We start from the raw sequence: 13,112 nt of genomic DNA, 5'->3' as shown, positions 1-13,112 counted from the left end.
AAGAAAGACGTTTTTGCACGTGCACAGTTTCTCCACCAATTGCTGCGACAACCGTGCCGCGGCTTTTCCCACGTGCAAAAACGCCACGGAAAACCGGACGCCAGGTTCCCCCATCTCGGTTAACAGTCGCAATCACCGCAGCTCCACCTCCGCAAGCAGCGCCCACCAGGGCTGCCCAGAGCCAGTTTGTGCCGAAATTAAGTTCTTGACGCCAAGAAAATGGTGGTCCGCAGCCACTGGCGGGTGGACATGGGAACGAAAAGTTCTAGATTCGGGGAGAAACAGAGGTGGCTCCGATCAGCTGCTCTGCTGCGTCTTCTCTCCCTCAATCCGGGCTCAGAAGCCTTTCGCGTTCCTCAGGGTTCCTCCCTGGGGGGTTGGGGCCCGCTGATGCTGCCCATGGGGGGAGACTGCCTGCCGAACTGCCTTCTGCTGTAGCATCATCCGTGGAACGCGTGGTCACCTTGGTGGTTCAGGGTCCTGAGAGTCCCCGGAATAGCTGCTTCGGATGCATGTAATCCGGTGCTTCCTCAAAGCTCAGCCCAAGAGAATCCTTTGAAGCACATGGCTAATTCTGCAGAGAACTCTTTACGCAAAACTTCAACCTTCTTTTCACGACTCTTTTTGTATTTTTGTTTCTCTGTTGCAGCCTTTGGTCCGTGCCATGGCAGTGAGTCCGTGCCACCTCGGGGACTCTGCTCCCCACCAAGCTGCGCAGCGATGCTGGCCTACCGGGAAGCGCTAGTGAGATGTCTGTCTTCTCTGTTGCTTGTCCCGTTGTCTCCGTACTTTCCGGACAAACCGAAATCCATAAGGAATAACAGCAATGCCCAATACCCGTTGGGAAATTATCTGGTTTAAGGTCTCTGGGAATGAAATTTTGTGTTCAATTCTACTGATTCAAATCATCTGGTCAGCTAACAAACGTTTTCACCGGGAACCTTCCTGAACAATAATGGAAGAGGTCTTCGAGGCTGGGTCCGAGGAGATCAGGGACCAGTACATCATTATCTTTTTCTTGACGTTTCCACCCTATGTGGGGGATGTTAATCCTACCTTGAAAAGTCTTACAGAGTTTGCTCTGGTACAGCAACTGATGGGGTGGGGGTGGGGGTGGGGCAGGGCTCTGGCCTTCTGAGAATCTAGGTTCACTCGCATTTCCTCCATTGGTGATGTTGATCGCCAGATAAATGTCCCTGAGAGAGCCAGACGCTATCTTCCCTACCAGTTTGTATTTCCCTCCAATGAATTCGGCCTCCATCCTGAGAAATGCAGAGTGGGGGGGGGCAACACCTGGAACTGGGGAGCAAGGGGCCTCTGGGGCAGGTCCAGCAAGCAAGGTTGCGGGGGTGGGGGGCCGCGCAGGGCAGAGTCGCCGAGAGGCACCTGATCACCACCGAGGTTTCTTTTTACCAGGCTGCCCTTTGTGAAGGGGCTCTCGCTGGTACCAGGCTGACAAGAGGGCTCCCTGGGTTAAGCACCGTCACCCAGAGAAATCCCTCTCCATCCTCAGAAGCCGCTATCTTCCTCCAGCTCCAGCAGAGACTGCAACTCTTTATGGGAGTAGCAAGCCTCACCTTGCTCTCACAGAGCGGCAGGTGGTTTCGAACTGCTGGCCTTGTGGTTGGCAGTCCACCGCTTAACCACTACACCACCAGGGCTCCTATGCTGACTCATGGCGACCTTATTTCTGAGGCTGTAAATCTTTAGGAACAGATGGCTTGGGCTTGGCTGTAAAATAAACAATAGTGACAGGGAGGAAGATTCGGGATAAAGAGGGTTGTCGCCACTGATCGCCTACGCTAAACGAAAATTTGCTGGCCGTGCCACAATAAAGGGGTGGAAAGAAATCTGGCACACGGTAGACACCTATTGGGGCGGGGGTGGGGGAGCGAGATCCAAAGCTGGGCATGCGCAGACCAAGGTCACCAGGCAGGCTGCTGAAGGTCAACCTGGGCATGCACACTAGAAACCAGTAACCCCAGGTCATACCTGCCCCTGCCCTCCTCTGCTGAAACGTTTGTACTCTCAGCCCCGGCCCCCACGTGGGGGGAAAGGAGGGATAGAAAGCGGAAACTGCGGGCAGGCCTCTCAGCTCGCTCTCAATAGTGCTCTCCATTGCCCTAGCAGTCCTCCCTTGGCTTTGCAGCCTCCTCTCATCGGCCATTTCCCGCTGGTTTTCCGTCCCCTCCGCACGCTTTCCAGATACAGCGTGTGCTATCTGAGAGTGTATTGCCCGAAACTCCCCTTACCCTCATAAAAGTTAGCTGGACTTACAAAAGTGCTCCTGCACCTGAATTCTTTCAGTGCTGAGAAGCAAGAATGGGTGGACAACCATCCCAGAAACCTACAAATAGCATCCGAGAGAAATCAACTGCATCGGAACACAAGAGCAAGCTTGGCCTAATCGGAAAGATGAGACAGAAAATCCGCCTGACAGGAAACAGGAAACCTAGGGAGGAAGTGGAGAGTGCTTACACATTTTGAGGAATGAAACCAGAGTCATGGAACACATGTGCAAACCGTCGAATGGAAAACGAACCGATTTTAACTTTCACCTAAAGCACATTTTAAAATACTACAACTCCCAGCATGCACGAGGAGAGCGGCGTGACCCTGGAGGCGCCAGTGAAAACTACAAATCCCAGGATGCCTCGGGCCCGAGGCGTCTCCATCCCCAGGCTGTTGCCTAGCGACGGAGAGATTCCGGAAGTGGGGCCGGGCTCCGCGAGGAGCTTCCGGGGCCCAGGTTGCATCAGATTCGGGAAGGCGACAGTCGCTGTGGTGGCGTTTCTGGGATTCTCCGCGATGGCAGGTTCCTCCGGGGAGCCGGGTGAGTGCGTGGGGGGCATGCTGAGGGCCGAGAGGCGTGGGGTCCCTGCCGCCTGGGACGCGACCCCCGGCCCAGCGGGGCAGCGAATTCCTGGGCGGACAGTGGCCGGGGTCCGTGCTGGGGGCGAGCCGCGGCCGGGACCTCCCACGCCGCACCCAGGCTCGGGTCGTGTCCCTCCCCGCCTCAGAGTCCCGCCTGCCCCTGCGCCCCCGATCCAGGAGTGACCCGCGTTGAGCGCGTTCGCCTGGCCGGGGACCCTCATGGACTTCGGGGGACCAGGGCGGCTCAGCTCCTGTACCCTGTCGCCTCCCTGGTGGAGGGGGCTTGGGGACGGGCAGGGGTCATGGGCACGGGCAGGGGACGCGGGGACCGCGGCCAGGCAGGCAGCACAGGCTTGGGCAGGGGGCACGGGACGCACATAAATGCGCTGAGATGCCGCGCAGGCTTTCATCTCGGCGGGACGCGTCGAAGGGAAGCGCCGCTGCCCTACTTTACTGTGCGGGGGATGAGGAGGTCACTCAACTTTGTTACATCCGCCTTCTCCCAGCCCAGGGTGGACGGGCGTTCAGGGGCAGGAGCTGGGGTGCCTCGCTCCCCTCCAGGAGGATTTGAGGTGCCACAAAGGGCTAAGTTGGCCCAGCAGCTGGCGGCCACGGGCCAGAAGGTCCCCTTGTGTTTGTACTTCAGGCAGAAATTAAGTGCTGGACCCTCGGGTCCTTCTCTCTCTGTGTCTCTCACACACACAGTGTGCAGGTTGTGCCAACGTGTCCTTGGCATCCTGTGGCTGACCCATGCTCCTGGGGGCAGAAGCCAGGCTGGGGCGTTGAGGACTTAGAGGTCCAGGAGGCAGGTAGCTCTGAACACTTGGGTAACCCAGCGACCCGGGAGGAGCCCAGATGGCAAGGTTGGCTGTCCACACCCAGACCTGGGCACACGGCATTCCACCAGGCAGGTGTGGGCTCATGTACACACACACACACACAACACACAACACACACCCAGACCCCTCTCAAAGAGCAGCCAGGCCGGGTTGTGCTTGCAGCCTGCCCCTTGCTCCCAGGAAGGCAGGGACCTTCAGCGAGTCAGAGGCAGGGCAGCGCCTTAGCACCCTGAGAGTGCCGTGGTCGGGCGGAAGCTGGTGCCTGGGTGGGTGCCGTCATCACTTGTGGTTTGGAAATGCTTGTGAGTACAGGTGACGTTTCTGTTGTCAGCGGCCTGGGTACCTTAGGTTTTCGGAGCTGATTGGTGGAGATGGTTCCAAGTTAAGATTAAACCCTCGGAAAGTGTCGGGTTTTCCCCTCCTCAGCTCACCTCTTCCCCACCATGGCCCCAGCCCCCTCTGCCACCCTTCACACCCTGTCACTGTGGGCTCTGCTCAAGACCAGGGCCTGGACCATCCTCCAACTGACTGCTCCCCGAAGTGAGCGATGCGGCCCCCACCCCCAGGAGGAACTGGACCGGCCCAGGGGGTCTGCAGAAGCAGATACTTAACGCTTTTGCCTGGATAATACAACAGTTACTAATTACCAGGGGAGCACCCCGCATATAATATATAAGTGTCTTTCTTTCTTGAAAAGGAGGCGGTAGGCCGACTAAGTTTGGGAACCGTGATCTTGTGAAAACCCACTGCTGATGGGTTGGTTCTGATTCACAGGGTAGAACAGGAGTAGAGAGCCACCTCTTTCGCCCATGGAGTGGCTGGTGGTTTCGAACTGCCGACCTTGGCAGTTAACAGCCTAGCATTGAACTACTACGCCACGAGGGTCCTTGCCGCCCTATCCAAACCAAACTCACTGTCACCAACTCGATACCAACTCATGGCAACCCTTTAGGACAGGGTGAGATTGCTTGCCTCTGTGAGCTTCCGAGACGGAAACACTTTATGAAGGTAGAAACCTCCCTCTTTCTCCCAGGAAGCAGCTGATGTTTTGAACTGTTAACCGTGGGGATTGCAGCCCAGCGTGTAACCACTCCTCCACCAGGGCTGGACCCTATAGGCCATGGGAAGTGGCAGTGGCCCATGGGGTTACTGAGACTCTTTTTGCTTGTAAGAGGCATTTTATGTAGACAACTAAAAACAGTTCAGGTGGTGTTCAGAAGCAGCATGCGATGAAAAACATGAAACCAGTCACTTTGTAAGGTATTCCCTCTTCTTGACAATGGGCGCAAGAAGTCTTTCCGCTTTATGGGAAGAGTCGGATAAACAGGCCACTCGATTTATTCTCCGTAATAACAACAGCTACAGGAAATCTAGTGGTGACATGAGGACTTGGCTGTTGGCTTGCATGTGCTCATTCTGATGGACAGCTGGCTGCCATGACTCCACATGCCCCCCATATGCTTGAGTTTCACTTACAGGGAGCACCGAGTTAGTTCCAGCACCGGAGCGAATTCCGTTGACCCCATTTGCTGCCCGTGTTTGCCTTCGGGAGGGAGCAGCCCTGGCAGGCTGGTGCCGCTCCCTGCTCGAGTCTGTAGGCTGTACATCCTCTGGCACGCCAGTGCCTGCTGACCAGGCGTGAATGTCAGGAGCTGAACTGCAGGTGGATCTCAGTTCTCTGGAGCAGTCTCTGCGAGCTCCTCATCTGCTGTCTCTGGAAAGCTGAAGGGGGCTTCGCCAGCTCCCCGCTGTCACCTTCAGGAAGCACACAGCTCAGAGGCCTAGGCTTGTCCTACAGCAGCTTGCCATCGCTGTCGTGCTGTTCAGAGCTCTCGGTCATGACTGAGCCTCACACGCTCGCTCGTCAAACTCCGAACTCGTACTCGGGGTGAAGAGACACAGGGGCGTTTGCAGGAGCTTCAAAGGGTTGAATTGGATCCACACTTCCTGCGCTGTGAACAGCGGTGGCGTGTCCATCAGGTATTACCCAGGGCTCTGGCTCGGGAACAGATTCCACACTGCAGCAGGTGTGTCAACGGTCAGAGATCTTACTCCTGCCCAAAGGCGAACCATTGTATCCTCAGCTGACAAGATTTGTGTACCACCCCACCCCCGTCCTCCCGGCACCCCGGAGCCTTTTTAATGCCCAAGTGTGACCGCCGACCGACTTCCTTAGGTTCTGCATCAGGTTTGTTCAAGCCATATACGCGGGACCGTTGATCTTGTCCCCCAGTTATCAAGTAAAGCCACACTCCTGGCCATATGTGTGTGGGCCAGGGTCATGGCGTCACGTTTGGCTGGGAAATCTGCAGCTGCTGTTGGGCGTTGGTGGCGTCTCTACTCAATGTTGACACACCATCCCCGCCAGCTCCCTGATGACTCCAGAAGGCTCCGGTCTAGTCTCCCCCACCTCCCTGGTGCAACCTAAGTTCACCACCTCTCCGAGTGCTGAAGAAGAAATAGCCGGAAGGCGCAATGTCATTGAAGGCCAAACCCCCACGGGCCACATGCACCTCAACAGGTGGGCACAGATGTCTGCCTCAGAGCCACGGCCCATGCGACTGGGGAACTGAGAGTCCTGGTCTTTTCTCAGCTGTGGCAACTCTGGGGCTCCTTGAGGCCCCCGCCCAGGCACAGGGCATGAAACGGAGAAGATCAAACCAATTGGACTGAGGTCAAGAGCGAGCCAGGGAGTACACCATTGCCGAGGGAAGGGGAGAACCTGAGTGTGGCCCCAGCCACACCTGAGCCTGACTCCCTACCAGAGTGACCAGCTTCCTCTTTCTCCCAAGGAGTGTCCAATGGTTTTGAACTGGTGACCTTGAGCTTATCAGCCCTGGTCTTGCCAGCACCAGAAGCCAATCTATACCCTGAGTCAGTCCCGGCTTAGCCATACTGATGGTTAGTTTCCAAGACAAGGTCCTTACGGGAGTGCTTTCTCCCTTGGAGCACCTGGAGGGTTTGAACCATCAACCTTGGGGTGGGCTGCCTGACACCCAGCCCACTGAACCCCCAGGGCTCCTTCCTCTCGTGAGAAGTACATGTGACCATTGGGCAGCTCTGAGAGGGGTCTGGCTCTCCAGGTGCCTGGTGTGCAGCCCTGGTTGGGTGCCTCATCTCGGGCCATCTGCCCAGGTTCCCACTGGTGGCCTGCCCAGCCTGGCCTCAGGCCATGTGTCTGCTCCCTGTGGTGGCCGCTTCTGGTTTGTGGACCTGGAGCTGCAGGGTCACTCCTGGTCACGGGACCCCCTGCAGGCGGGCACCCTGGGAGTGGGTGCTGTGGGTCACCCCTATGCGGTCCTCTTTCTGGTGACTGGTGTTTCTGGCCGAGGCTGTGAGAGCGCCCTGGTCCTTAGTTGAGCAGCCCTTCTTCAGGCCCACGCAGCCCCCGGTGTCCAGAGGCCGGGCTTGGCTGACCCCGGGGAGGTGGACTAGCCTCTGCACCGTTCCATAGGCTCCAGGTCCCCCAGGAGGTGCTGCTGGTGCTGGTGGCCCGTGCAGGCCTCGTGGAAAGAACGACTGGTCCTGGCCGGCCGGGGGCTGCGTTGTTGGGACCCATGGGTTTGTGCTCTTCATTAGTTTTCCCTGTGAACCGGGTGGCTGTTGGCCGAGCACATGGTTTCCCATGAGGACTCCTTGTGGAGTCCCTCCCACCCGTGGCCTCCCTGTGCTGCCCCCCAGTCCTCCCCTGCCAACTCTCCGAACTTGCTGCCTTTCCATCGCAAGGAGTCGGCTTTTCTCAAGGCGTGCGGAACCCCTGGTGCAGTTGTTCCCCTCAGAGGCCTGTCTGTTGTTTGGCTGAAAGCTGAGCCCCGGGGTGAGTTCAGTTCCAGGCTGAAGAGTCACACAGGGCCACCGTCTGGGGGTCCCTACCAGTCTCCATCTGCCCAGCGAGCCCGGGCTTTTGTGTGATTCCCCGTGTTTCTCCGGTCCCAGCCCAGGACCTCCTAGTGGGACCCCTTTCAGGGCAGTGGGGGCACCATCTAGTTCTTGTGGTCTCCTTGCTCCCATGTGCGCCCACACCTTCCACGTCCTCCCCTCCTCTTGGCTCCAGCCCGGGAGCCGGCATGCACTCAGGTGAGCGGGATTTGGGTTTTGTTCTCAGATGGGCTGGGTGGGACCAGCAATGGGTGCTTACCCAGCTCCCACTGCAGCTAATGCTGCCCAGCTGGGAGGCAGCTTGCAGGAAGGAGCCTAGCGGAGAGGTGGAGGAGAAATGGGGTCTGCCCTGCTGTCGCCTGATGGGCCAGGGGGAAGAGAGGACCGGGCAATGACCTCAAGGTCGGGTCTCCAACCTCCATAGGTGAGTGTGTATTCGCCCTGAGACTTGGCGATGTACCCGAATGACTCCACAGGGCAAGTGAGTGGGCGTGGCCCTGCAGATCTGGTCGGGGAGCCAGCAGGAGGTGGGGTGCTGTTGCACGACCCTGTGCCCAGCAGGACGATGCTCTGGTTGGTCCTGTCCTGCACTGTCCTCGCCATGGTTCTAGGTGAGCCCAATGCCACAGCACTGGGCCCCTTTGCCCTGCAAACAGGTGTGTGGAACCCTGGCGAGGGGCCTGGCCGACGTGGTCGTTCTGCTAGGCACCTGGTGGTGGCCAGCGTGGCAGGGGCAGGAGGCAGCATGGCTGACTTCCCCCGCCCCTGGGGACAGGGACGACAGTGTCCTGCAGGTCCACCGAGGGGCTTTGGGCAAGAGACTTGGCTGCAGAGTGGGTGCCCCCACAAACTGACCCCTTCTGGCACGAGAGCCTGGCGGAGCTCAAGAGCTCAGTGGTACTTGCCCCTCACGACAGAGGCCAGGGCTGAGCAAGGCTCAGGTCCAGAGAGGAGCCTGTCCCCAGGGGCCCAGAGGGTCGGGAAGGCCCAGCTCTGAGGAAGGGGGGTGGCCTCCGTGTGCCTGTCGGTCCCCTGGGAACCGGTGACGGTACGTGCGGTATGGCTGTGTACCAACAATGCAGTGCGCTGTGCCTCCGGCCGGCCGAGAAGGGGGTGGTGGTGGTGGCAGAGAGTGTGAGGGCAGCACAGGTGAGAGGAACGAGAGAAAGCGTGGCTGACCTCTGACTCAGGACAGGGCCTGGGCTCGGGGCTGTGGCTGATCAAGACCCCCCAGGAGGCTGGGGCCATCTTGTACTCTCCATCCTTGAGCGCTTCCTCAGGTGGCCGAGCTGCCTACCCGCTCCCTCCCACACCCAGAGGCTGCTCCGCATAGGCTCATGCATCCAGCTGGCACCTGGCAGCATGGCCAGGTCTTGAGGAGGTGCCCGCAGGCCCTGCCTGGCCTCTCCGCGGGCACAGGAAAGCTGACCCTTGTTTCCACCGTTGTCCTGGGCCTCCTGCCCAGACAAGACCACCGGCTCCCCAGAACACTGGGCCCAGCCTGGGCAGTAGCCCTGCCTTTCTCTCTGCCTGTGACCCCCTCTTGTCCATCTATAGTACTGGCAGTTCCTTGGTCGGCTTGCCTGCCAGGCGGTAGCTGAGAGCTTGAGCGCTGCGCCACCAGGGCACCCAGACCGACTGCCCTTGAGCCACCTGTTGGACAGAGTGCAGCTGCCCCAAGGATTCCAAGGCTGTGGATCTGTATGGGCAGGCGGCCTCCTCTTTCTCCCACCAAACTGCCGACCTGCTATTTCCCAGCCTGGTGCTCAGCCCGTGGCGCCACCAGCACTCCTCCTGGGAGGCTGGGGTGGGGCCAGGGGAATAAAACAGGGACTCAGTCAGGATTGGAATGGGGGTGGCATTTGAGGAGGGGGAGATGAGCTTCCCAGGCTGGACCCCAGGAAGGAGTAAGCTGGGAGGACAGGGAGGTAGAGGCTGCATGAGGGAGGGGATACAGGCCCCAGAGGGGCTTGGGCCAAACACGAAGGGCAGCCCTGAGCCTGTGCCTGAGCTGGGGGTGGGGCGGGGTGGGCAGAGGTCTCCCTGGGTCACACTGAGGGGCCTGGGGTTCTACCTGTCAGCGTACCCTTGCTCAGCCCGGGCCCTGAGCAGAAGGAAGCCAGTGGTGATTCCCAGAGTTCACCATGCAGGTCCAGAGTGTTTCTGCGGTGCCCACTCTCTCCTGGATGCCCAGGCTCAGGGCCTGTGCCGGCGGTGGCAGCAGCCCTCCCTGTTGTGTGTCCTCAGGAGTCACAGGTGGTGACCTGGTAGCTTCTGCATGGGCAGTGTGTGCCTCCCTCCACTCACTTACTCACACACTGTCACCGCCTTCCACACTGTGGGGTCGGGTGGTAGACCTGTCTCACCCCATAAGGGCAGGGCAGTGTGCATGTACCCCTACACCTCCCCACCACACTGTCACCCTACAAGTGCAGCCTGGGGTGGTGGGCTTGCCACCTGTGCACACCCACCCCGCTAAGTGTGGGGTGAGGCAGTGCCTGTGCCCCCATCTCTCACACAGACACCCACCCCCACAGTGCAGGGTGGGGTGGGGCATTGCGCCCACACGCAGTGTCGCCCTCTGTTGGATTCAGGGCGCCGTGGCGCAGTTGGGTGGTGTTCGGCTCTCAGGGTGGGGCCATGCTGGTGGAGAAGAGACCCAGGCACCTGGGGCAGCTAAGGCTTGGACAGCAGCAGCGTGCCCAGGGACTGCACTGTCCACCACTTTGACTTGGCCAGGACGCCCGAGGCTAGAGGGGTTTAGTGGCAAGTCTTTTTGTCTTCTTCCCCACATGCATCCCCCCCCTGCTCACTGGGGTGGGGTTGGGGTGATGTATGGGCCCGTAGACCCAGGAGCACATCCTGCCTGGTGCCAGATAGCTGGGCTGTGTTCCATTCCAGGACCTCAAATGCCTTCGTGCCAGTTCACCACCGTGTGGACCGTGCAGGCCATCCCCACCCAGCACAGCCCCGGGCCTGACACCCGGCGTCCTGTTTCCGCAGCTTCCGACCACAGGCAGATCCTGAGCATAGGTGATGCGGCCCAGCGGCTGGAGGCCCTCGACCAGCACCTGCGCACGCGCAGCTACGTCCAGGGCTACTCCCTGTCCCAGGCGGACGTTGACGCGTTTCGGCAGTTCTCGGTGCCTCCCTCCGACCTGCGGTTCCCCCACGTGGTGCGCTGGTTCAGGCACGTCCAGGCGGTCCTGGGTGGCCCTGGCCAGCCCTGTGCGCTTCAAGCAAGTGAGTAACCACAGCAAGCCACCACCACCCCCTGCCCACCTCTAGGCCCACTGTCCTTGGGCATCTAACTAGCATGCCCAGGCGGTAGCAGGCGAGCCGGGGGAAGAGCGACCTGTAGGCTGGACCGGGTTGGGGGGGCTAGCACAGAGAGGAGTGAGTGCACTTGCTGCGAAAAGGAGTCTCGGTGGCCTGGGTAAAGTGCTCGCTGGCTAACTGGAAGGTCAGTGATTCGAGCCCACCAGCCGCTCCACAGGAGGGAGAAAACTGTGGCTGCCGACTTCTGTAAAGATTGACAGCCTCAAACCCCCATGGGGCAGTCCTGCCTTATCCTGAGAGGTACAACCCAAACCAGGCTCCCTGCCATGAGTCCGGCACCCTACAGGAGGAGAGCTGCCCTGGTGGGTTTCTGACACCCTGACTCTGATGGGAGCAGGCAGCCCAGGGGTACGCTTAAGTCAAATCACGCGGTGCCCCTCCTCTGCCACCCCCACCCCCCAGGGCGTCAGTGTGATTGTAATGTTTTGTGGCATTGCCCATGGGTTCCCCTCTTGCAAACATGTGCATGTGTTTGGGTCTCACATGCCCTTTTCAAGAGCCTCGTGGTGCTCTGGGTTAAGCTCTGGACTGCTAACCTGAGGTCAGCTGTTCAAACCCACCAGCCGCCATGGGAGAAAGAGAAGCTCCCACGAAGAGTCACAGTCTTGGAAGCCCCACGTGGAGCTGCGTGATAGAATTTCGCAAGACCAACAGCTTCACAGAGTACTGTGACTGTTCACCTGGACCTTGCCACGCGGACCTGGGGGAACACACGGGAGCCAAGCCGCCTACACCGGTGGGAAGAGACGATGGAGAAGCTCCGCCATCAGCCAAAACCAGGCCAGGGCCCAAGGGGAACCCGCCAGTGGCTCATGCAAGCTCAGGTTGCAGCTGGAGAAATGGGAACGAGCCCACGAGAGCCCAGAGATGCCCTTGAGTCTCCCACACCCACGAGATCAAACGCTGTGGCGCACTGGGTAAGTCTGCTGTGGAGCCCTCTTTAGGCATGTCCTTTTGAGCACTAGGGTGCGCCTGGGCCTCGCCTTCTATGCATGTGAGAGCTGGACATTAAATAGGGAAGGTCTGAAGAATCGTTGATGCTCTGAACGATGGTGCTGGCGAAGACCATTGACAGTCCCACGGACTGCCACCTGTCTTGGAAGGACAGCCAGAGTGCTCCTTGGGTGTCAGGCTGGCGAGACTTCATCTCACGTACTTAGGACACGTTGTCAGGAGAGAGCGGTCCCTGGAGAAGGACGTCATGCTCGGTCACGTGGAGGGACGGCAGAACAGGAAGGCCCCTGACAAGATGGATTGCACAGTGGCTGCAGCAGTGGGCTCGGGCAGAGGAGCGATTGTGAGGATGGCGCAGGCCCGGCTGTGTTTTCTTCTGTTGGACACAGGGTCGCTGTGGGTCAGTACCACGGCCCCTAACAACACATCCCACCTGAACGGAGAGGCCACGTACAGACTAGATGGGACACAGCGAGCACCAGTGACCAGACCTGGGCATTTCACAGGCAGCTCAAGCAGACCCAGCCCTGAAGGAATGCGCTAAGACGGAGCTGGAGTCAAAGCCGAAGGCTGCGTGTGCGCAGCGTGTCTCACACGGAAACAGCCGGAGGAAACGTCGAGCCTCAAGTTGCACTCTCGAATGGTTCTGGGGCAAAATGCTGAACGAGGCAGGACGCATCCAAAGAGGAAGCGCACAGAGCCACTGCCCCACCTCCCAGAAAAAGAAGTGGACCGTGTTCAACCACTTGATGAGGGTCTTTGACTTTTCGCCCATTTCAGGGCGTGGCATGTGGCCAAAAGCGGTGGTTTTGAAGGAGGAGGGCCCAGCCTCTCTGAAGGCATTGGCGATGAACCAGGCTCGGGGAACTGCCAGGCTGCCCGTCAGCATATTCTGGCAAACTGGTGAGGCGCTCCCTGTGCCTCACCTGTGCCAAGAGATTTGGAGCCACTCCAAAGAAAGGTGACCCCTGTGTGATGCAGCAGTTACTGAGGAATATATTACTAATACCACGTGCAAGTAGAGTCTTGCTGGTGACAATCCAAAACCGGATACAGCAGGACATGGACAGGGAGTGGCCAGCCCCTCTAGCCAGCTTCAGGAAAGGACGTGGGGCAAGGGGTCTCGTTGCCCATGTTGGGTGGTTCTTGGCTCAGAACAAAGTACCAGACAGAAGAGGTCTGCTTGTGCTCTGTTGCCTGTAGAGGGATCGCCTGGGAAGAAAGGGA

General features: G+C 59.2%; 1 protein-coding gene and 1 pseudogene across 4 annotated transcripts in view; one reads left to right on the top strand and one right to left on the bottom strand.

Moving 5' to 3' along the window:
* Window positions 1–336: 336 nt before the first annotated feature.
* LOC115871998 lies at window positions 337–1,261 on the bottom strand (annotated as a pseudogene).
* A 1,490-nt stretch (window positions 1,262–2,751) lies between these two features.
* The window catches only part of CARS1 (cysteinyl-tRNA synthetase 1), a 39,729-nt gene continuing 29,368 nt past the window's right edge, over window positions 2,752–13,112 (top strand). For 3 of the 4 annotated variants that reach the window (XM_045297326.1, XM_004713753.2, XM_045297328.1), the window contains exons 1-2: window positions 2,752–2,833; window positions 10,596–10,835. In XM_045297326.1, coding sequence (XP_045153261.1) covers window positions 2,809–2,833; window positions 10,596–10,835 — 265 coding nt within the window. In that variant the 5' untranslated portion in view covers window positions 2,752–2,808. The remainder of the gene's footprint in view (window positions 2,834–10,595; window positions 10,836–13,112) is intronic. The other variant, XM_045297327.1, reaches the window with a different exon arrangement.

The sequence above is a fragment of the Echinops telfairi genome, unplaced genomic scaffold (genome assembly GCF_000313985.2).
Source record: "Echinops telfairi isolate 266 unplaced genomic scaffold, ASM31398v2 ScPeMD7_7417;HRSCAF=8455, whole genome shotgun sequence".
Classification (NCBI taxonomy): Eukaryota; Metazoa; Chordata; class Mammalia; order Afrosoricida; family Tenrecidae; genus Echinops; species Echinops telfairi.
This window is presented reverse-complemented; position numbering and strand designations above follow the sequence as displayed.